The sequence below is a fragment of the Echinococcus granulosus genome, assembly GCF_000524195.1.
Source record: "Echinococcus granulosus chromosome Unknown EG_S00072, whole genome shotgun sequence".
In the NCBI taxonomy this organism is placed as follows: Eukaryota; Metazoa; Platyhelminthes; class Cestoda; order Cyclophyllidea; family Taeniidae; genus Echinococcus; species Echinococcus granulosus.
Genome location: NW_020170452.1, coordinates 195,624 through 216,098, shown reverse-complemented (window position 1 = coordinate 216,098; position 20,475 = coordinate 195,624). Strand labels below are relative to the sequence as shown.

At 43.5% G+C, this 20,475-nt stretch overlaps 2 protein-coding genes across 2 annotated transcripts in view; both read left to right on the top strand. All coding sequences in view use genetic code 11, as the record gives it.

The window, feature by feature from the left end:
* The window catches only part of EGR_07206 (Dystrophin), a gene marked incomplete at both ends in the record, with an annotated part of 41,372 nt that extends 27,697 nt beyond the window's left edge, over nucleotides 1-13,675 (top strand). The window contains 18 exons of the mRNA XM_024496455.1: nucleotides 796-1,092; nucleotides 1,233-1,565; nucleotides 1,610-1,768; nucleotides 1,828-2,157; nucleotides 2,656-2,892; nucleotides 3,641-3,745; nucleotides 3,820-3,924; nucleotides 4,542-4,826; nucleotides 4,950-5,158; nucleotides 5,575-5,716; nucleotides 5,885-6,252; nucleotides 7,175-7,368; nucleotides 7,618-7,745; nucleotides 7,970-8,326; nucleotides 9,848-10,081; nucleotides 10,331-10,504; nucleotides 11,438-11,509; nucleotides 13,424-13,675. Coding sequence (XP_024349132.1) covers nucleotides 796-1,092; nucleotides 1,233-1,565; nucleotides 1,610-1,768; nucleotides 1,828-2,157; nucleotides 2,656-2,892; nucleotides 3,641-3,745; nucleotides 3,820-3,924; nucleotides 4,542-4,826; nucleotides 4,950-5,158; nucleotides 5,575-5,716; nucleotides 5,885-6,252; nucleotides 7,175-7,368; nucleotides 7,618-7,745; nucleotides 7,970-8,326; nucleotides 9,848-10,081; nucleotides 10,331-10,504; nucleotides 11,438-11,509; nucleotides 13,424-13,675 — 3,981 coding nt within the window. The remainder of the gene's footprint in view (nucleotides 1-795; nucleotides 1,093-1,232; nucleotides 1,566-1,609; nucleotides 1,769-1,827; nucleotides 2,158-2,655; nucleotides 2,893-3,640; nucleotides 3,746-3,819; nucleotides 3,925-4,541; nucleotides 4,827-4,949; nucleotides 5,159-5,574; nucleotides 5,717-5,884; nucleotides 6,253-7,174; nucleotides 7,369-7,617; nucleotides 7,746-7,969; nucleotides 8,327-9,847; nucleotides 10,082-10,330; nucleotides 10,505-11,437; nucleotides 11,510-13,423) is intronic.
* Nucleotides 13,676-15,429: 1,754 nt separating this feature from the next.
* On the top strand, nucleotides 15,430-19,613 carry EGR_07205 (dystrophin-like protein; the record flags this gene model as incomplete). The annotated part of the gene is made up of 7 exons (XM_024496454.1): nucleotides 15,430-16,080; nucleotides 16,981-17,083; nucleotides 17,521-17,723; nucleotides 18,058-18,212; nucleotides 18,719-18,865; nucleotides 19,116-19,392; nucleotides 19,593-19,613. 7 exons carry the CDS (start codon nucleotides 15,430-15,432, stop codon nucleotides 19,611-19,613), a joined length of 1,557 nt encoding a protein of 518 aa, XP_024349131.1.
* Between the last annotated feature and the right edge of the window lie 862 nt (nucleotides 19,614-20,475).

The window sequence follows — 20,475 nt, the reverse complement described above, 5'->3', positions numbered from 1 at the left end:
CTTTCCCTGTTGAGTGGTACTTAATTGGGAATAAGTAGTTTTGACCGCCTACACCTCTTCAAAATCTGACATCTTTGAGATGTGACTAAATCAAATGTACAGATCGAGTGTCGGTAGAAAGTTGACTTTCCAAGAGGATTTGAAATGCTCCACATCTTTTTTTGAAGACAGAGAAAGCGAAAGGGACGGTAGGCTACCATGCGGCTAAGCCTGCCAGTCAAACCGGTCACTTCGTCGCATTCCATGTCTTGAGTGAGGAAACATTAATGGACAAAATCTTTCCTCATAAAGTCGTCTATAAGTAGGGTGAGGAGAGGAAGGACGTATTCCCCTATGGGATTGTTGCTCACAAAAAAAACGGCTTTGTTTTCCGTTAAATACTCCGTCTATACTCCGGTCTCGGCGCTAAACAAATGTGCCATCTTTGAGTCGACCAAACGGTCAGACCTTACAAACAAGGGGCAAATTTTTACGGAAAATGGGTTACCCCTGTGGGTAGGAATTTAACTATTTAACACATTTTAGTCGATAGCGAGAGGTGATTAATTTGGGCCATAAAAGAATGTACAGAAATAGAAAAAGCGTTGTTCGGAAACTTTTTATACCTCCCTTTCCCCCCTCCTCCAAATATACAGAGTTAGCTCAATTAGACTTTGGCCCGGGGGTTCAAGCAGATGAAATCAAAAGTTGTTCAGTCAGGGAACTATTCGACGTTTTTTCTATACCGTAGTCTACTTATATTGGATATAAGTAGGGTGTTTCCTAGTGTAAACAACGTTATTTTTGTCCCTGTAGCTTATCCAGCGACTCGAGGAGCTGAAAAAATTAAAGGAGCGAACCGAGGAGATACAGATACGCTTAGACGACTACGAGTCATGGCTAAATGAGATATCGAAGGCAGTCCAGCAGCGAATGGGAGAGAGCGAAACAGCAGACTCGAGTCGAGGTGAATTCCTTGAATGGTGTACCCACATCGCTGTGATGGACGGGGTGGTGTCAAACGTTAAACGTGACCTAGCCAAGGACTTGAAGAGTGATTCAATGGAGGCTCGGGTACCTGATAGCCTTGTTGAAAGGATAAATTCTATCCAGGTTAGAAAGTGCTTCATTCATATGATTACCAAGTCACTGCTTAGATACGTACTACTTACAAAGCATAATGCTTAGCAAGAAGTATATGCATTCGGTACAAATGGGGTTTATGACAATGCGACTTTTTGCATTCCCGCTAGGTGGAGGCGTCTAACCTCAAAAGACACCTTCTCCTTTTCACTTATCCCACTGATGTCCGAAATTCCATTCAACGATGTCGTGAAATCACGAGGGAACACGACGTTGCGGCCATCAATTTGGAAATCGTCTCTCTAATCAGTGAACACATAGCAGGATTAATCATGAAGAGTGTTGAGTTGATAGATCGTATCCACAATGGTCAAAAATTGATTGATCAGTTGCAGGACAAGGTGTCATCTGTCACTCCACCACCTGAACTACGCAATGCTAATACAGAGTTGATAGAGGAGTTGAGAGATCTCCACGAGAAGAACGCAAAAATCCTTGATCATGTAAGCAATGTTATTTCTTATTTGACTGCTTCACATCATTTCAGGTCAAACGATTCGAAGAAGGTGTTGAAAAGCTGCAACCGTTTGCAGATCGCTACTCCCAGATTGTCGATCCACTGGAACAAGTCATGATAAATGTGGAAGAGGTGACCGATTATCTAGAAACGGCTGATACTCAGAACTCACACATCGACATGCTTCAGGTGAATTTTTCAAATCACCAGCATCTACCGGCAACTTCTTTTCTCCTCCTTCCTTGTAGAGAGTTCTTGCTGAACTGTCTGAAGTTCTCGGTCGGGAGGAACGAGAACCGCCTTCCACCAAGCGTTCCATACCTGATGAAGATAAATCAACCCTTCAAAAGTTAGAAGAGCTACTTGTTCAAATTGAAGCCGAAATTACTCCAACAGAGGGTCTCAATAGTACAATCGCCGATGTGCGTCGAGTGATTGACAAGGCCTTTGCGGCCAGGAATGCATTTCGGGCACAGGTCAATGGCCTAGTCGCTGAGTCCAATGAAAGCTCAGCGACAGAAGCCACCGAGATTAGGATTGTACCTCAACAACCAGCTACCTGCTTGGAGAGTACTCAGGTTAGTTGGTTAAGCTGGCTTTTGGGCCATAGTGGAATCCCTGGGTTTGATAAAAGTCCCGAGAAGTGAGTTTCAGCACTTGCATAGACAAGTTGGTCAGTATGACCGACCAATCATAGAACAGGCGATGAGGAAAGCTACTACAGCGCCTATCTGTGGATTTATCCCATATTTCAAAGGAAATTTTTACCACTTTTATATCTCGTGGCAGATAAGCGTCGCCTATCCAATCTTAGATGTTTTACAGACTGGAATGGGATCCACTACGATCGGGATTGTCATTGGCAGGCCTATGAGCCTAGTGTACCGCACCTGAAGTCTTCCACCGAGACAAGTAGGCCGTCGTTGCTTCACAAGCTAATCAAGGGTTCGGTAACACAAATGCCACTTCCTACAGTCCGTGGTTTTCATTTTAAACTTAAAAGCCTTCAAATCTCGGTACCATTTGAATGCAGTACCTCAAAATGATGGGTTCAGGGGACACCTACCTCATTTTAGAAGCCTCCAGCCAAGGTGGATGTAAGCGAGGCCAAAAATGGAGCTCCAGAACAATTGCTCTCCACCTTGTATACAAGATCAAACCAGCTGACTTCAGAAATGGTAGCGTTCTTTGAAGATCTTGTTACCTTCAACAAGTTCTGTGTCAACTTGGATCAATCAGCCAGGTCACAGAGAGATAAGGAGTCAGTGGAACCGTTACAAACGACAATTGCAAAGATCCGAAAGAAAATTGAGGTAAGATTACAGCCCCCGCTTTTGCCTCACTTTAACTTGCTTTATCCCCCTTCTAAGATAAAATTTGAGGGATCCCCGATACTACTTATAACTATTTAGGTTTACTTGAATTTCTTCGAGCAGGTGAGCCCTTCTAATTTGAAAGTTAACTCTAACTCCTAACTCCGGAACCTGCTTCTCTAGCCTCCTCTCTCCTCCCCTCATCCACGCTCTCACCGTCTCCAAAATCGTGCTTGTACAGTTAGCTTGTGGTGCTTCTTTTCCCACGATTTTATAATTTTAAGGACGAATCAAAGTCCTTCTTCCTCCCACACACCTACATCCTAAATGCTAATGCAGTGCGCAAAATACCATCATTTTCTTCTTTTTCTTTTCATTTTTGAAAGCACTGCTAGGAAAATCTTTTTATGCATTCCGTTAGCACACTTTGATGTGCGGGTTGTTGCGTAACTCCTTTCTTTCTTCTCTTCATAAGGTCACCTGTGTGCTTGGCTTTGAAATATGCTGCACTTGTAAAGAGACTAGTCTCAGAGGTTTCTGCAAAGTCCTGGGCACATAAAATACGCCGTCTTCTCTCTCTTGAGTTTCTTAATCTGCCAAATTTTGTCTCAAGGTCACTGTCTGAGCAATCCCGGCTCACTCGTATCTGATTGGCTAATCGCCTTTATTTTAATCAATTTTTAAATGTGAAAGAGACCTTTAACGGGTTGCTCCGTAGTAACTCCTCCCAAATTTCTGCATGGTCTAGTACTTCAGACTACAGTCACAGTACCTGGAGTCCCGACTGAAGGACATATTGAAGGCTGCCGAGGAACTTTCTCAAGAGGACAAAAAAATTGTCCTAAAAGTTCAGGTGAATTAAAAGTACCTTTTTAACGATGGCCAAAAGTTGTTCAGCGCCTACTGACTTGCCTCTTCACTTCGCAGAAACTATGGTCTGACTCGAGGAGTAATATGTCCTGGGAGCTTGAACAGTTCAGACAGTTAGCGGAGCTTCTGAAGACCGCCGATACCGCACTCTCCAAATATGAGGTGATTCTTTGTAATAATTTATACATTTTTAAAAGTATCAGGCGATCAAAAGTTGGTTGAGTTGTCAGTGTGGTTCAGCAGACATTTGTTAAGGGTGGGCGCGTCTGAGCGGTTGTAGCACGGACAGTCCAGAAGTGGTCCAGACGCCTTGATTTTGGTGATCAAGTGTGTATCACCTTCAGGAAGATCCTTTATTCGTTATTAGACCTAAGAATGGGAGAGGGGGCAGCGACAAACGACTAGAAAGGATAACTACTACTTTTGGTGTCACCAGATGGTTAAATAATCACACAGGAAATAGAGTAGATGGGAGATGGAAGTTGTCGGCTTCTTGGCTTTTGCGGACAAGACTCCGCTGGTCTGTGGAGTTACGTTGGATGGGATCAGATGTTCGTCCAACTCCTTGAGGGATGAGGAGAGGTGGTTTAATAGTAGAATTTGCTGGTCTGTGCCACGTTAAGTGAGGTCAGGGGGTACATGAAATTTCTTCTAGAACATGAAGTTTGTCAGAGATGCTCTTACAACCCAACAACGTTTGGGAGGTGAGGTGACATGTAAACTACCTTTACATTCCCCTTGAATGTGTTATTGTTCTTTGTAATTCTTACTGATTGTAGAGACTACCGACCAACAGTGATCGTCAGGCCTGCTTGACCTACATAACACAACTGGAGGATACCTACAACTGGAATCTCACGCAGGATAGGGTGCGGCTAGAAGAAGGAGAACATGCTGAAACCGCGCGTCGTTTAGCAGCATCCAATCATTCCACAGATCTTCTGGCCAAATTAATACCTTTTCGGGAATGTTTACAACAATTTGTGACCCAGTTGAATGAGATCCAGGACGAGTTGCACTCCTGTCAGAGCATTCCTACGCATGAATTGTCTAGCCAGATTCAGGTAGGTCTTGATGGCCTCATCCATCCATCCATATTCCATTGGTGTAGCATTTGTTTTTGTAGGCCACACGGTAGGCGATTATTTGGATTTTGGGCGTAACTTTTGGCATTTTCTGCATTTCAGAGCTTGGATCAGTACTTTATTCTCGCCCAAGAAGCCGCTTCGAAAGCAACCAACAGCTTGATTAATTGCAAAACTGGTCAACCCCCAGTATCAGTTGAAAATGAGGGTGAAAATGAACTCCTAGCAACCACTCTTTGGCTTGACGCTGTGCTAGAGACTCAGAAGGGACGACTCAACGCCTACTGCAATGAATTCCATCTTTGTAGACCGTGAGTTAGTATTACCTATTTCGTTCGGTTTCAAGAGAAAAAAAAATATAGAAATACAGATGTCATAGTCAGACAGTTGAAGATAACAATTTCTTACAATTTGTTGTTGAATTTAGAAAAGAATTTAAAAATCTCTAACCCTCCTAAAATATTTCCCGCCAGTGTCACTCATATGTGACAGATGTTCTTCATCGGTTTGTAAGAAAGTGGTGCGCCAAATCGCGTCGTAAACGAATTGGCTGACCGTAAAACAATAAAACGGCTATAGAATACTCATAGGGCGGAGGAACAAATTGCGCTGTTTACGTTCTTTCTGATGCAACAGCCGAGCAGTGGTGGGTTTTTGTCTACTGAGGCTCTTAAGAGGCAGTCAATAATCGCACAAAAGAAGCAGCTTTACCTACAACTTCTTTTAGCTACTGGCAAGAGTATGCTAACCTCTGGCAGTCCTTCATGAACGAGGCCATTCGACAGAAGCACCAGATTGAGATGCTTCAGCTGGATCGTCTACCTAAGGAGGATCAAGGCAGTGCGGAAGTCAGTGTTGGATCTGCACGGGTATGTGGGAATTTTGTAGCCTTTACAAGTACTCAACTTTCCAAACACTTCTTCAATGTCTTCTACATTAAGTCCTCCCCTTAACACTTGAGGTTATGCTTTCTAAGCATCCATCTAGAGATTTTCTCTCTGTGTCCCCATCTCACAGTCTCGATTTTTCTTCGCTAGGACTACGCAGTGAATCTCTGCTCCTCTGTTCTAACCCTTCAACGCTTGGGCAGCAGGATTGTTTGGAAAGCTCAGAGTGGTGAGATTGGCAATGGACTAGACGCCGATCTGTACCTTCAACCTGTTTTTGACAAACGTTGTTCCCGCCGTCCACTGAGAGTGGAATCCACCCTTCACGACGATATTACATTTGTCAATGAGACATTTAACACCTTAGTTGAGGATCTGCGTGGACTATCAAAGAAGTATTCAATTGAAAGCTTCCTGCCGCCAAATCTACGAATTGATGCCACCGGAATTGACGATTACCAAGCCCCATCCAAGTCAGACTCGTCCAGTGATTCGGAGGGACTCCAGGAAACAACATTGTAAGACATACTAAATTTCTTTTAACTTTTTCTTTCCTCCACTTTATAAATATCTCCAAAATCTTTCTCAAATAGTTCTTGAAAGTTTTTTTTGAGGCGGTAATAAGAAGAACGGTATATTGGTGGGGTGCAGTAGGACAAGCGAATGTGGAGGCGGGGTCATTGGGTCACACCGTCTAGACAGGTGTCTCTCCCACTTCGTCGGTGGAGGTCTATCAGCAAGACAGGCTAATGTGTTGTGACGACTCCTTATCTGAGGTGAAGTACTCAAAAATCCGAGGAGAATGCATTTGAGGGGGAAAGGGGTACCCAAGACCGGAGGGTATGTCTACTTATAACTTTTGATAGTAGTGTCTCCTAAAATCAATCGCATTAGGGTTAGTAAGTCTTCTGCGGGGACCTCGGGTTTGGAGGACGTGTCAAAAACCGACACAAACTTAACTCCTCTGATAATGCGTCACAGATTTTGGCATAGTTGTCGCTTTTGTGTCTCCCTTTCTCTCATCAATGTAGCCCTCCGAGTCCTCCATGGAGTTGCAACCAACCTCTAGGCTATGGGCTAGAGATCATAGAGCACACGTGGCCTTGACAGGCACTAGAAATGCATGACAAGTCATAAAATTCACTTGTAAACACCATGGTGCACCCGTTTTAGGTCATTTGTGGGTATTTTCATTTGGATTTTCCAGCGATTTTCGCATGCTCCATAAATGGCGTAGTTTTTAACGATCTATTTCACAATGACAGGCTTATAATCGTGCGTGGGGTTTAAGTTGCTTTTAAGACGTGACAGAATACAGATATTTGGAGGTGATGTCAAGGATACGGACCAGATCACCGATCTGACAGAAGTGACATACACAGAGCTCCCTATAAACCCTCTTGGAAAACAAAGTAAAGGCTTTTTCCTTTACATTTCCAGTCCAAACACACAGAATCAAAAATGCGAGGACACTGGAATTACGGATTTTGAGGCCTGTCTCAACCGTCTGAAGGAGGAGTTGGCTTGGTTGCAGGAGAATGATCTCCACATACCAATCATCGATACACCGTCCAATTACATTTCTAAATTGGACGGTCAATTCTGGCTTTCACCGGGGACCTCTGGACCCATTCGTATGTCCTCAAAATGGGTTAAAAAGAAGTCCCAAGAACTAGCGGTAGGTTGTGGAGTTTTGTGTAGTAACATCTTAGGTCGTCTCGGAGTACGTAGGAAAGGATATCAGAATGGTATTGGAGTATAAAATTTGTGGAAGGTGTTCCAGGGCTAGTAGAATAAGGTATATTGATGCAAACGAGTAGACATTGATCTAGGAGGAGCATTCATGTCACTTCGAGTGGTTTTTAATAGGCATCGAATGGCAGAGATAGAGTCGTGTCCGTCCGCTTCCTCCACCTTCGGTCCATCATCGCAATCGCATTCTGTAGAACTTACCGATGAGGAGGTGCTGCCTCCTCCTTTCACTCGCCCTCTATACTCTCCAGATATGGAGGTGATTTCAACAGAGTCCGAATCCATGCTAGTCCGGATGACTCAGGCTTAAAATGCGGCACTGTAGTCACCAGTGACAACCATCAGTTGTCATTAAGGCCAATTTGAACAGATGATGCTAAAATTGAAGCAGTATTTGTGGTGTTTCGGATCAAGACACCGACCCCAGCTTCCATGTCAAAATTCCACCTTCCATTTAAGTGCAGGCAACGTTACGAATTGTAGAAACTGGACGCCATCCTAAAAACCCATGAGAGGCGTTCAGCTCAACTGTGTGCCATCTCTGAGAAGGTAAGTTCAAGCCTAGAGGACATGGAGGCGCAAAGACAACTTCACGAAGCGTCTGATGAGCTTCATGCCTGTATGGACGCAGCAAGAGGAATGATAGATCGTCGTCGAACTCGACTCTGTGATTGGTTGTCCACCTGCACGGCTATTGAGGCAGCCATGCTCATGGATTCGGACGGCGAGGAGGTGGGCAAGGAGAAGGAACAGGTGCTACCTCAGTGGATCATGACAATCAGGGAGAGACTGGAAAAGTCTTTACCCAATTTGGACTCCCCATTGTGCAAGAAGGAATTGGTGGGTAACCGATCAGTTTTTTTTGCCATTTTATGAGCCATCATTCAGTTTTTTTCGTAGTAGTGGCAATGTTTAAATGTTTTTTTTTCTTCCGGCCTCTCATCCCGAAGATGTCCCAGTAACTAGTGGACTGGCAATGACTTGCTTTGATTAAAAGAGATGGACAAAATGTGTCTGCATTATAAAGCATAGATTTGCGTCCACCTATCTGTCTGTTTCTACTGACTGTGCTCTGAGTTTGTCTGGTCTAGCAAAGGAAGGTAAACTCGGTTCCACGACCGGGGAAGCTTTTAATCAAATTTGTTGTTGCATGACATTTGGAGGAGGTGCGCTTCAGTAGAGCAATTCACCTCTGAGAGGTGGCTAAAACACAAAATCTGCATCGGTTGATAGATGTGTCACTTTGAGAGGGAGCCATTCTTTTTTTTTCTAAATAAGTTACGTCCCTCTGATGGAAATGACTAGTGAAGATTTACATTCGACACAATTGGCTTGGGAAAGGAAAGACGTGAATGCTTTCCATTTTATTTGATTGTTAAATGTAAAACTTGACTAATGCAGACTGATAATGATGCTTTTAAACTTCTTTTAACAAAAAAACCAATAGCATAGAGACGTCAATTAGTTTCCAACATTTGTCGCGACCACCTACTTATATTAATAAGTAGAACAAAATGCAGCATAATTCGATTATCAGAATATACTGAAAAAATAGGGTTTATTAATTCTATTTATCATAAATCATGGTAAAAAAATGCCTTAGTCATTTTAAAGTATGCGGAATTTTTGTTACTAATAAACTAACCTTGTCTTTTCGTTTTGATAAAGACTGGATAAGCAATAAAGATTGGGTCATTTAGAAATTCCTGCATGGGTTGTTACCCAAACTGCTCAATATATTAATCCCAGCTATTTTTTAAGTAGAGTTATTGTTTTCTTGTGGAAAAGAAAGCAAAAAATGAAATCACGAGCAACCTTAATCGGAAGACATTACGTAGCGGTAGACCTGGCAGTCACGTTGGTGGGCAGTTTGTAGTCAAGTAATGTAAACAAAAGCACAATTTACTGCACTTCTGACTCATTGAAAACACTCTTAATGTGACGGTAGAATAAACAGCCGCTACCTAGCATTCCTTATTTATTGTGTTGTGGAGAAGGGAATGTGTGCCAATGCCACCTATCCACACGGCCTGGGAGAAAGGAGATTACTGAAATCGCCCCCGCCTTGGTTTGGTTATTTACCGTAGATGGTGTTGTAAGATCTCGCGGATTCGGGGACAAATTTTGTGCCTTTTTACCCAAAGTCATAAAGTTTGATGGTTCTTTGATGAGTACTGTCTCATGCTTTTTTAGCGGTGGCCCAGCGGTGCTCTCCTACCATTTTTAATTTGAGGCTTTTAATGAGTAACTCATCGAGGAAACAATGAAATATGCATTTTTATCTTTATCAGAAATTACACTTTACTGGTAAACAGTCTTCTGCGTATAACTCTCTCTCTCTCTCTGTCCTCGGCAATTAAGGAGCAATTACGGAGTGAGTTCAGTCCAACCGGAAATGGCACAGGACAGACTTTACAGGCGGTTGAAGAGGCGTTTGAAAATTATCAGTCAGATGCACGCCTTTCACTCCAATCTACACACCGTAACTGCGTAACTCCACAATTGGATGCTGGTGTCGTGCAGGGTATCAAAAAGAGCCTCTCCGAGTGGAAGTCGGTTTGTCGCCTCCTTCGAATAGATCGAGCTGGGCAGATTGTGAGTTTTTATCCCACTTTTTCCCCCATTATGTATCAAACTTAGCATGTGGACTGCTAGCATTTCCTAAGCATTCTTCCCTCACAAAGTGTTCTTCATGACGAGATACCATGTTGCCTTAGGGACAAGTGGACATTGACTCCACGAGTCAGTGGAAGGAGAGGGCCTTACGTACATATATCCCTTGTAAAAAAAGAGTCGCTCAATCCACACTTTCCTTCCTTCCCCTTCCCCCTTTTTTTTTACTAGACACCGCAAGCTTCTCATGTACACCAGGCTTCAATGTCATCGCTGGATACAAATCTGGAAACCTCGGTACGAAAACTTGCCTTTTGGTTAGACACGGTTACAAGCTACCTCAACTCCACTGTGGCATGCCTTGGTGGAGACTTCAACCAAGACGCCGTAATAGCTCATATCAAGGTAAGTCGAATTGACAATTCGGTGTAAAAGCGTGACCTCTGTTGACCTTAAGTAGCAGGTGAGGTTGATCGTAACTAAGGTGGCATGAGCAGGAGCGGCATATCAAAGTCACGAAAGTCGAGAAATCCCGAATCCTCAAAGTTGTAGGATGTCATAGAAGATGTTTAAATATGCTGCCAACTTTGTGCACAATTCATACGCACCGGTTTAATGTTGATAAAGAAAGGGCGGTCTTGCTTCCGACGCTGTATACCTAACTTATGTCCCCAAGAAATACGTGTCAGATTTTCCCTTTGATCTCTCCCTCTTCCGAACTCCTTGGCGGCACCTCAAGTGCTCCCCTCCGCCCTCCGCATTCCGTTTGCATAGTTGTGTGGACTAGTGGACCTCTTGAACATTTGGCCATGCGATTAATCGGTGGAATGTTGCACCGATCGGTAGGAGCGAGAATGCGCTCGGTCAGGTGGCGGCCAAAGTATATTAGGCTTATAAAGTCATTCAGAGATTTGTCTACGAAAGTGAAGTACTTTTCTAAAACAAAATTGAAAAAAAGAACTCAGTATGAAATGTGATATACAATCATTTCTGCATAAATTTTTCTTGTTCCAACTTCATTCCCTCCACCGGAAGTGTAGGGACAATTTCTCGGCGCTTTTTGAGCACACATTAATCTCCATGACTGACTGTCAGGAGGCCTTTTTTCGTTTCGTGAAAAAAAAAAATGAAGTTTTGTTTTATTTAGCTCATTTCAAGTTAAATCAACTTATTTAAGCACTTCTGCCAGTGTTTCCTGCCTAATTTTTCTCATCCCCAAAGACCAATTTTTTTGTTGGGTAAAATAAGAGCTTACCCTTTTTTTTTCCTTGGTGAAGAGTAGGAGGAGGATGTCGAATAAATCTTCTCCTTTAAAAAGTACATTTTATTATCCTGTAGAATCGCGTTGGTGATAGATCATCCTATACTGTGAGGTCCCTCTATCCCGCAGTCATCCAAATCCAACTTCAGGTATGTTCTTCAACAACAGCAAATCTCTCCTCAACTTTCTTCATTTTTTTGCTAATCACCAGAAAAAAGGGGACGGGGAAAATTGCTGGGTGCATGATGGTTTCTGTAAGTAAAATCAGAGAGATTTAAAGTAGTTTGCAAGAAGACTTCACTTTATCGCCTCTACGATGAACCCTCCTCCCAAGGGCCTGGTAGGCCCTCCCACTTGTTACCTTGACATAAAAGGTAAAACTTTCGTATTCTGCCATTTAAAATGGGTAAAATTTGATTCATTTATACGGAAAATGTGATTTTTTAAATCGTTTTTTTTAGAGATTGGCGATGAAAACTCATTTTTCCTCCAGGCATTTCACTAAGTCCTAAGGCATGGCCAAGCACAACTGCTTTGAGGCTACCACTTGCCAACCAATAGACCCTGTGGGTGGACTTGACAATTTTGTCCCTCCAAATAGCTAAAAAAAACGAAAAAATAGTATAAAAACAGAGATGGGGTTGTTGAGGGGTGGGAGCGGCAAAATACCTCCACTCCGACGATTGCCAGTCTACGCTGTGAAGTGGTGAGATGGGTGGCACATTGTGGAGCCTTTTGGTGAGATTTCATCCCTCACAGCATTATAATGACTTTGAGAAACGATTTACAGTGAAAGGAGGCTTTTCATATAGGAGAGGAGAAAAAGAAATCACAGAAAAATAATCGACTGATTAGTGAAATGATCCGTCGCTGACAAAGTTGTTAAAGAGAGTAGTTGTCCTGGAGAAATTCCTTCTCTTCAATTAAACAAACCCAAAAATTGGGCCACTTTTTTGCCAAAATAATTAATTCTTTTAAAAATTGTTTTTAGTGGGAGATTTGTGGATTAAGTGACTCATCTACCGGTTAAATTTTTCCACCGAATCGTGTAGCCTTCGCTTAGTGGTCAAACATCCGTCTCCGTTTACCGGACATGACATGACAGTTAAGATGGAAGCATGGATACAGGGTGAATGCGTGGACAGATGGATAGATGGTTGGCTGGATGGATGGATGGATGGATAGATGGATGGATGGATACAAAAAGCATGGATGGATAGATGGATGGATGGATACGGGGTAGTTGGATAAACAAATACACAATGGCAAAAATTGATGCGGTGTGGACGAATGGATGGATACGGGATAGGGATGGATAAATACACGATGGCTGGGTGGATGGATAGGTGGCAACGTGATGAATGGATAGATGAATACGAAGTGAATTGTTGGATAACTGGATGGATAGATACGGGATAAGGATGGATGATTGGAAGAATAGGCGGGTAGGTGATGGATGGATGCATGGCTGAATGGACAGATAGAAACGAGACGGATTTAGGAGAGTTAGTTGATTGAAAAGGAATGGACTTGCTCGTAATGTCAGGGCAGTGCAAAGGTGGATAAATGAATTCCAAGTGAATGGTGCATAAAATCTTGCTACAACTAAATACCCACAGTCCAAACCGGTGGCATTTTAATCACTTTCTTAGCCTCCCTCGTTCCATCATTCCGATGTAAAACCACTTCTAGCCTCCAATTCCTCTTCACGCCTCTTCGCCCCGTTCTGCAGACTTCTTTACTTTTGCCTACGTTCTATTTACCAATCCAGTATTGCTTCGGTAGACTAAATTTTGCCAATGTCTACAACCTTTTCCCACTATGTATCATCAAACCAGTGCACCTACACGCACCAGGTTCCTGCAATTGCCTCTCCCTAAGCACCCGCACACACACACACGCAGCCGTCTTTTTTACCAATGGCAAGTATATCTGTCCGCGAATGATTGCAAACCAACGTGTGTTATGTATGTGTGTGTGTAAGTACATGCGCAGATGTGTGTGTGCTTGTCTACGTGTCTTCAATCCCATTTTTTCCCATTTCTCCTTCCCTTCCCTTCCAGCAATATGCCATCGAGTTGGATGCTCGTAAGCCACAACTCGACAAATTGGCCATCGAAACGGAGCGATTAGACGAGGAGTTACGCAACATGGACAACACCTCCACCAGCCAGCTCTCTGCTATGGGTGAGTTGTCTCTCTCTTTTCTCTCCGATGTCTCTTTTAGTTTTCCATACCTTCTGAGCCACTTCCTCTCTGAGCTTGATATGCAGTTCTTTGTGGTTGGATTGCCCTATCCTAACGAAGATAAATGAACGTCCAAAATGAAGGCTGGCGAAGAAAAAAAAAGGAAAAGAAAAGTGAATAGGCTCTTGTATAAGGGGATAAAATGTGTCTGATAAGGATAAATCTGTCATTTTGATATTTCATGAATACGAAAAGTTCAGCCTGCGGTTTGACCCTCGCGACGGTGCTCTATCGCCCTCTCGCTCCGACATTTGCTCTTCCCCCGAAGAGGTTGAGACACACCTGCCCTGTTTTTCCTTTCCAACTCAGTTATTTCGCCTGTAAGACGATACGATTTTCCAACAAGTGACCCAATTACTGGGTGAAACAAGGCGGATAGGGGTGGAATGTCGCAGATTCTCCCACTCCCTCGCCAGCCCGCCCATCCTCTCTCATCCTAAAGTACGGTTGTGGGTTTTTTTAAGGGTGAAGAGATCTATGAACTAATTGACCTCCGATGTAGCAGTTGCTGAGCCCTGGAACTCGAAAATAATTCCTTGTGAGCGTCTTTGTTGGCAGTCTATCTTCCACACACAGCCAGCGAGCCAAGTGGTGCTTGCCTTGGAACTGTTGGGTGGACGATAAGTGAATTTCTTCTCACCACAAGGCAGTCGGCAAACAATCCTTTCTAAGTGAAACTCTTTGTCTTGATAGCGCCTTTACCTTTGGAAGTTGAATCCTTTTTTTTCCCTTCTCGTCTTAGTGTTTTGTTTCATTATACGGGCTAAATACTACTAAAATCCTTTCGTCACTGGTTAATTTTTAAGTGGATTTGAGCAGGACCGATGCATAGGTCTTTTGTCTAATATAGTCTGCTTCAATATTATACATCCATCTCCTGATCTCCTAAATATTTCACGACCGAGCTATTTTTGCAGACAACCTCGAATTACCTCCCGTAGGTACGTTAAACTGATTAAGCTGGAATGACCACCGAGTCCAAAGCTAGGAAAAAGGAAGTAGCAGTACCGTAGAGAGGGATTAACGCACTTTGAAGCTCCTTCATTGTCCCAAAACTTTACTTTTTCCACTTTTCCCTAAGCTTCGTTACTCTCATTCTCTACGGTGAATAGTTTCGCCACACCTCTTGTCCCTTCCTCTTCCGCATCAGCTAAGTTGTTGGATGCAGCATTTCACGTTTCCGGAAGGATGGGTGTTCGCTCCCAAAAAAACTCCGCCTTTCATTTTTTGCATCCAACTTTGCTCCAAATCTCTCACGCTTTTCCCCTTTACAGCAGATTACGTAAATGAATACCACATTCCTTTAGGACTGAAAAAAAAATGAATTTTTTAATAGAAAGGAATTACAGGTTTCCTTTTGCGGTGCATGGGGAAATATGTAGGGGGAAGATTGGGGGGGTTAGTGGAAGGAGGGACGAACGGAAAAATGTAAAATGGGAAACGCCTCCTCCTAGCTACCTAATTTCCCTACCTGATCGGAGACTTAATTCTTATACTCGCGGTTTTTCCTCTCTCTTGCTCTCCTTTTTATCGCTCTTGACATGATTTTTGAGACATCTAAGCGGCAGACGGAGACACCTTCCCCTCACAGTGTTTGCTACACATCCACCGAGCCGAGTTAAAATTATCGTAGCATTTTTAAAACAAACGCTTTAATTTTTACAATTTTGAAAGGCGATTGGATAGCACTAATCCTGTCGTTCATTGGTTGATGCAGTGAGAGCAAATATTTCCCCTAGTCTCCCTTTCTCGGCGGCGGAAGTAAACAATCTGCAGATGAACAACTGCAACAGTAAACAGTGTCACTCTCTAAAGCACCTACATGTCGTCCTATTTCACGTCGTCATTAAATCGAGTTGTTAGTAGCATCAAGCGAACGGTGAATGAGCTGGTGAGCGAGACTTCATCAGGCAAAGGAGGCGGAGGAGGAAACCAAAGCGGAGGTGGAGAAGAAGTATTAGTTAAGCCAAATTGTTCAGTGGATGGCAATAAGGTCTCCGCTGTGGATCTTATTTCAATGCGTTCTCGACGCAGCTCTCAAGTTGACATTGTTAAAAAGCCACCTACACGTCAAGAAAAGAGTGAAAAAGATGGCACCACAAAACGGTTATCTTTGGCTGAAATTTTTGGAGACAATGCAGAGGCCCTCCCTCCTTCACATTCAAAATTGTGTGATTCACTGAAGAAGGAGGAATTGAATAAATGCACCGAGACGGCAGACACTGGCAAACAATTGTTACTTGGGGATTCAAAGAAGCGAGAGTCGCCTAGTTTGCCGTCACTGAGCACACTGCCTGAAGAGGAGGGTAGTGGAAAGCCTACAGCGAATTCTACCAGAGGAGGTGTCAATTCATCTTCCCCAGGTTCAAAGACTGACCCCACCTCGAGGGGTCAATTCAATGTAGGCGAACAGATGAATGAAGTCAAATCGACTCCTTCAATTGAGGAGGATTCCTCCGATCCGGCTGATGCAGTAGGTCTGTCATTCTGGCCCAGTTTTGACCTCCCTTAAACAAAGCCTATTTAACCCTTACTACCTCGTTTTTTGGTCTTGATAAGCCCATTACAAGATCCTCCTAACGGCCAATGTTATGCCAAGTTGTTAATAGTTGACGATTTGGAAAACTAGTTCCTCAGTTAAATGTTAAGTAAACCCTCTTGACTATACTCCAAATATACGCTAAATTAAAAGACTGACGTGGTTTAAACCGACGCAGTCTCTGCTGCAACACCTCTTTCGACTTTTCAACTGCGTAGCAAACTTCGCATTTTAAAGGTGATGCTCCAACTGTGTGGGAGCCAAATAAACTGGTGATTTAATAATTAAATGAAGCGAACTTAGTTACACACTTGTCAAGGCCAGTTGGTATAAATTTGCCGCTGAATTTGAGCCTAAAATTAGCTGTCACACTTGCCTCTGCAAGGAGGTCGTCTGACTCAACTCACCCTTTCCATTTGATTGATTTTTTGCTAAAAACGGATCATCTAGGAAGCCTTGAATCTCCTCTTTCAAGTCATAAGAATCCGCACTCCCCACAGGACTGCGATGAAGTCAGTGTTTGAGGATCAGGCCCTCGCCCACCGCATTCATGCATTTCTTTTCACCTTTTAATGTACTTTGCTACAAGACTCAGCCGATGGGTGTACAGGTCTTCCGGGAGGTCAATGACCTAAACATTTCAGCCTTTTCTTAAGGAGCCTTCCTGTTACCAGTACTTCAGTAGAAATGGATTGAAATGAGGCAATGAATCACTTTTGAAGGGACCGAGACACCTGGAGACACATAACTTGAGGAACCTACTAAACCATGTGTAAAGCACTTCATGTGGTCTTCTGCTGGGTTTACCACACGATGGGGTGTTGTGACTTGTAGGGAAACCTGTTTCGGTATGATACCCTCCGCTGCGCTCTCCACTGCCTTCTCCTTCTCTCAGATCATGAAAGCTTGTCTGTTAACCTCGGTTCCAAAGCGGCAAGTATATTGAGGGGTCAAATCTAATGTGAAGCATTCGGAAGGGAGGCAGAGTAGTAGGACAGCGCTTCGTGTACCGAAGGGAAATGTCATTCTTCAACTACTGAAGGTCAAAAAATGCTGGCATCAGTGGTAACTGGCCAATCAGACTTCCTAAAACACTCAGCTTCAAAACCTCACTTTAGGATGGAGGACGAGGAGAAGCTGTCTTGTCGTCAACCTCATCCTGCATATTCCACCAATGATGTTTCTCCGGCTTCAAGGAGATGACAATCCCCCTCTTCTGACTTAATCATGGGAGAGGGAGAAGAACGGCCGATGTGATCTCAGCCTCTACAGGCGAAACTTTCTGTAGAAGTAGAACATCCTGTCACCTTATGCCATTTTGGATGACAAGTCCTTTGGCACAAAAAACCGTTTTTTTTTGTTGCATCGCTTTAGTTGAGGAGGTTAGACAATGCTGGAATGCAACAAGTGCTCAAGTGAAAGCTCGACTTGAGGAATTGGAGAAGATGATGACAGCAACTGAAGAGTTAAAGACGTTGGAACGCGAACTCGACAGATGGCTAGCACGAGCTGAAACTGATTTGGCCAACGCCCTTTCCAACACTCAAGATGTCGTGGAGAGAAAGCGCATCATTCAGGTTCGTTCTTTCATTCGTTTATTCCTTATGTGTACTTCCTACTTTTATGGGACATATTTCACACAGAGCTTCGCATAAGCAGGGCAATAAAACCCCTCACGTTCCGAGATACGGGTGGTTTTAGTTATTACTGTTAGCAAGCCTCTCGAGGACGCCCCAAAACTCCCATATTGGATGGGCTAGGGCACAGGGTGTTAGTCGGAACGCTGTTATACCAGATTTGTCTATTTTGAGGCTGAAGGGATCGCTGTGAAGCAACAAGGGGAGATAAGACAAGGCGATGGAGATATTGCCTACCCTCACCTTATGGCTTTGTTTCCCCTCATTTATGTAGGAAATAATAGACAGTCTACCTGCTGGGGAGACAAAATTCACAACGCATCAGAATAAATGTGAAGCGATTCTGGCAAAGTACTCGAAAGAGGACACTCAAAAGTTCCGCGCTGATCAGGAGGCCATTCAAATGCGATGGTCACAACTTGTTTCGAGGTAGGCAAGTCGTTCCTAATTGCAACTCTCCTTTCCCTTTCCTCCTTTAATTTCACCTCCTTCATGGGACTAAATTGTCGGCCTTACCTTTGTTTTTTTCACCATCTTGCCTTCTTTTTGTTAGAAGAATTAAGAGGCCTTTGGCTGTAAAGATGGCGATACCACTTTAATGACCTCCTCAATAGCTGTAAATCTCAAAAATCTGCCCTTAGAGACATTGTCTACACCAGTGTCTACTCTTGGGCCCTTCTAACTAGGTTACATTCACACGAAATTAACTGATGGTTTTGGAAAAGGAAGAGAATGAGATATCGTATCAGAAAGTAGGCCGGAAGAATTGGGATGAGAGGTTGTGGGTCCCTTTTCTAACTTAATCGAACGCAGTGCCTTTCAAGGAACTCACGGATGTCGTCATACAAGGGAATTAGTGCCCGCACCATGGTCAAGGTAAAAGTGTCAAGCCGTTGATTCAGTTGTCACCAATATGCTCGCGCCTCCTGGTTTAGCAGGTGTGAGGAGGTTTCCCTACCTAAGTTCGGCGGTAAGGAGGATGAGTGGGAAGTCGGGTTTCTACTGCTGAAGCTCGGAGCAGCTGAACAACGGGAGGAGGCAAACTTTTCAGCCTCGAAGGGATTGAAAGGCCTTTTTGATGAGTAGCTTTCTTTTTTGTAGTCTGCTTGACAACAGCCAGAAGTTAAAAAAGTTGGCGATGGGGACTGCCTAACTTACGCAGAAAGAAATTAATCGCTGGTGCGATCGGATCTAAGCGACAAAACTAGCTAATAGTCCGTTCAAATACTGACTGATTGCCTGTCATAGCAAAGACCAACAGATAAAGTGAATTTGAAGTGGTGGAATTGCTGCTGCTGATGATGATGACGATACACGCTTGACCTTTTTCAGGCTTCGAGAGTCCCTAGAGGGTACACCACAACCTGATTCGGATTTGATTGAGATCCCAATTGCCTCGCGTGCCAGAGCTCCAGAGACGGATCTACAGAAGATAGTCCGACTGCGAACTGTCACCTCCCAACGGTCAGGAACCGACAACCCCAATGGGCGTTTCCTTCAACCAGAGTCGAGAAGTATGGAATCGTCCCTGATCGAGAATTACAGAAGTGGAGTGAACAATCAAGGACCTACTTGCAGTACCCTGGGTCGGCATAGCTTCGACCAGAAGGTAAGTTCTACGCGCAACACTGCTCTGTAATTATTTGACCCCATAAAATAATTGATAAATATTTGATGGAAAAGATTCCGCGATTTTTGGTGGGAAGACCTCATACCGCACTTCAGAATGAAGAATGGAGGAGAAGGGAAGGAAGATGTTGTTAAATCTTCATCCTCATCCTCCACACTCCACTGATGCTGCTCCTCCAGGCTCCAAGAGATGACATTTAGCCTCTTCTGGCTTTATCATGGCATGGAGAAAAGACAGGCGGGACTTGAACATGAACTGGAGGAATTTGTGCCCTAGATCCAGAAGTCATCTCATCATCTAGGATCAAAACTTCCTATAGATGTGGCATGTGCTGCCACTTTGTGCTTTAATAATTAGTGATAAGTAAGAAAAAACTTTTATTTCAAATTTAATCGGCTACCACAACAACCAGCCGCCATTTTTTTTGTCTCTCTGAAATTTTTAATCCAGGGTAGCCTCACCGAGGGGGGATAGAAATATGGCGAGGAGATTCGTCAGTGATCTGTCTCCTTCTTCGGCCCTATTGGCAGCAAACAATGGATAGTAGTAAAAAAAATGTGAACAAATTTTCCTTTTCACTCCTTTATTATTGGATTAATGAATGTTTAGTGGTTTTCTAATTTTTCCTTTGTTGGTGTCCATTTCGCATTTCCATTGTCTTCAAGACATCCTTCTCAGATAAAAAAAAGAAGCAGAAAGCGATTTCCCGCCTCCAAAGTAAGGAAAGGGGGGAGAGGGAGGTCGGGAGGTGGGGGAGGGGAAAATTTACTTACTTATTACTTTTTTGTTACGTTGTTTAGCCGCCTTTATTGGGTGAGTCGTATCGTACGCATCAACTCTCTCGCAGTGCTGATATTCGTTCCCGACCCTACGATTCTTCCAGGTACTGTCGGTGTAAATAATATGCAAAAATCGGAAATTGTGCAATTCATGTACATTTTGTGTGTATGCGATAAAATCTACCCAAGGTCATGCTTAACTGACCTAGAAGAACCGACATGAGGGGTCAGTGCAGTGGTCATTTGAGATGGCCTTGAGCGAGTCCACCCACGACGTGTACAT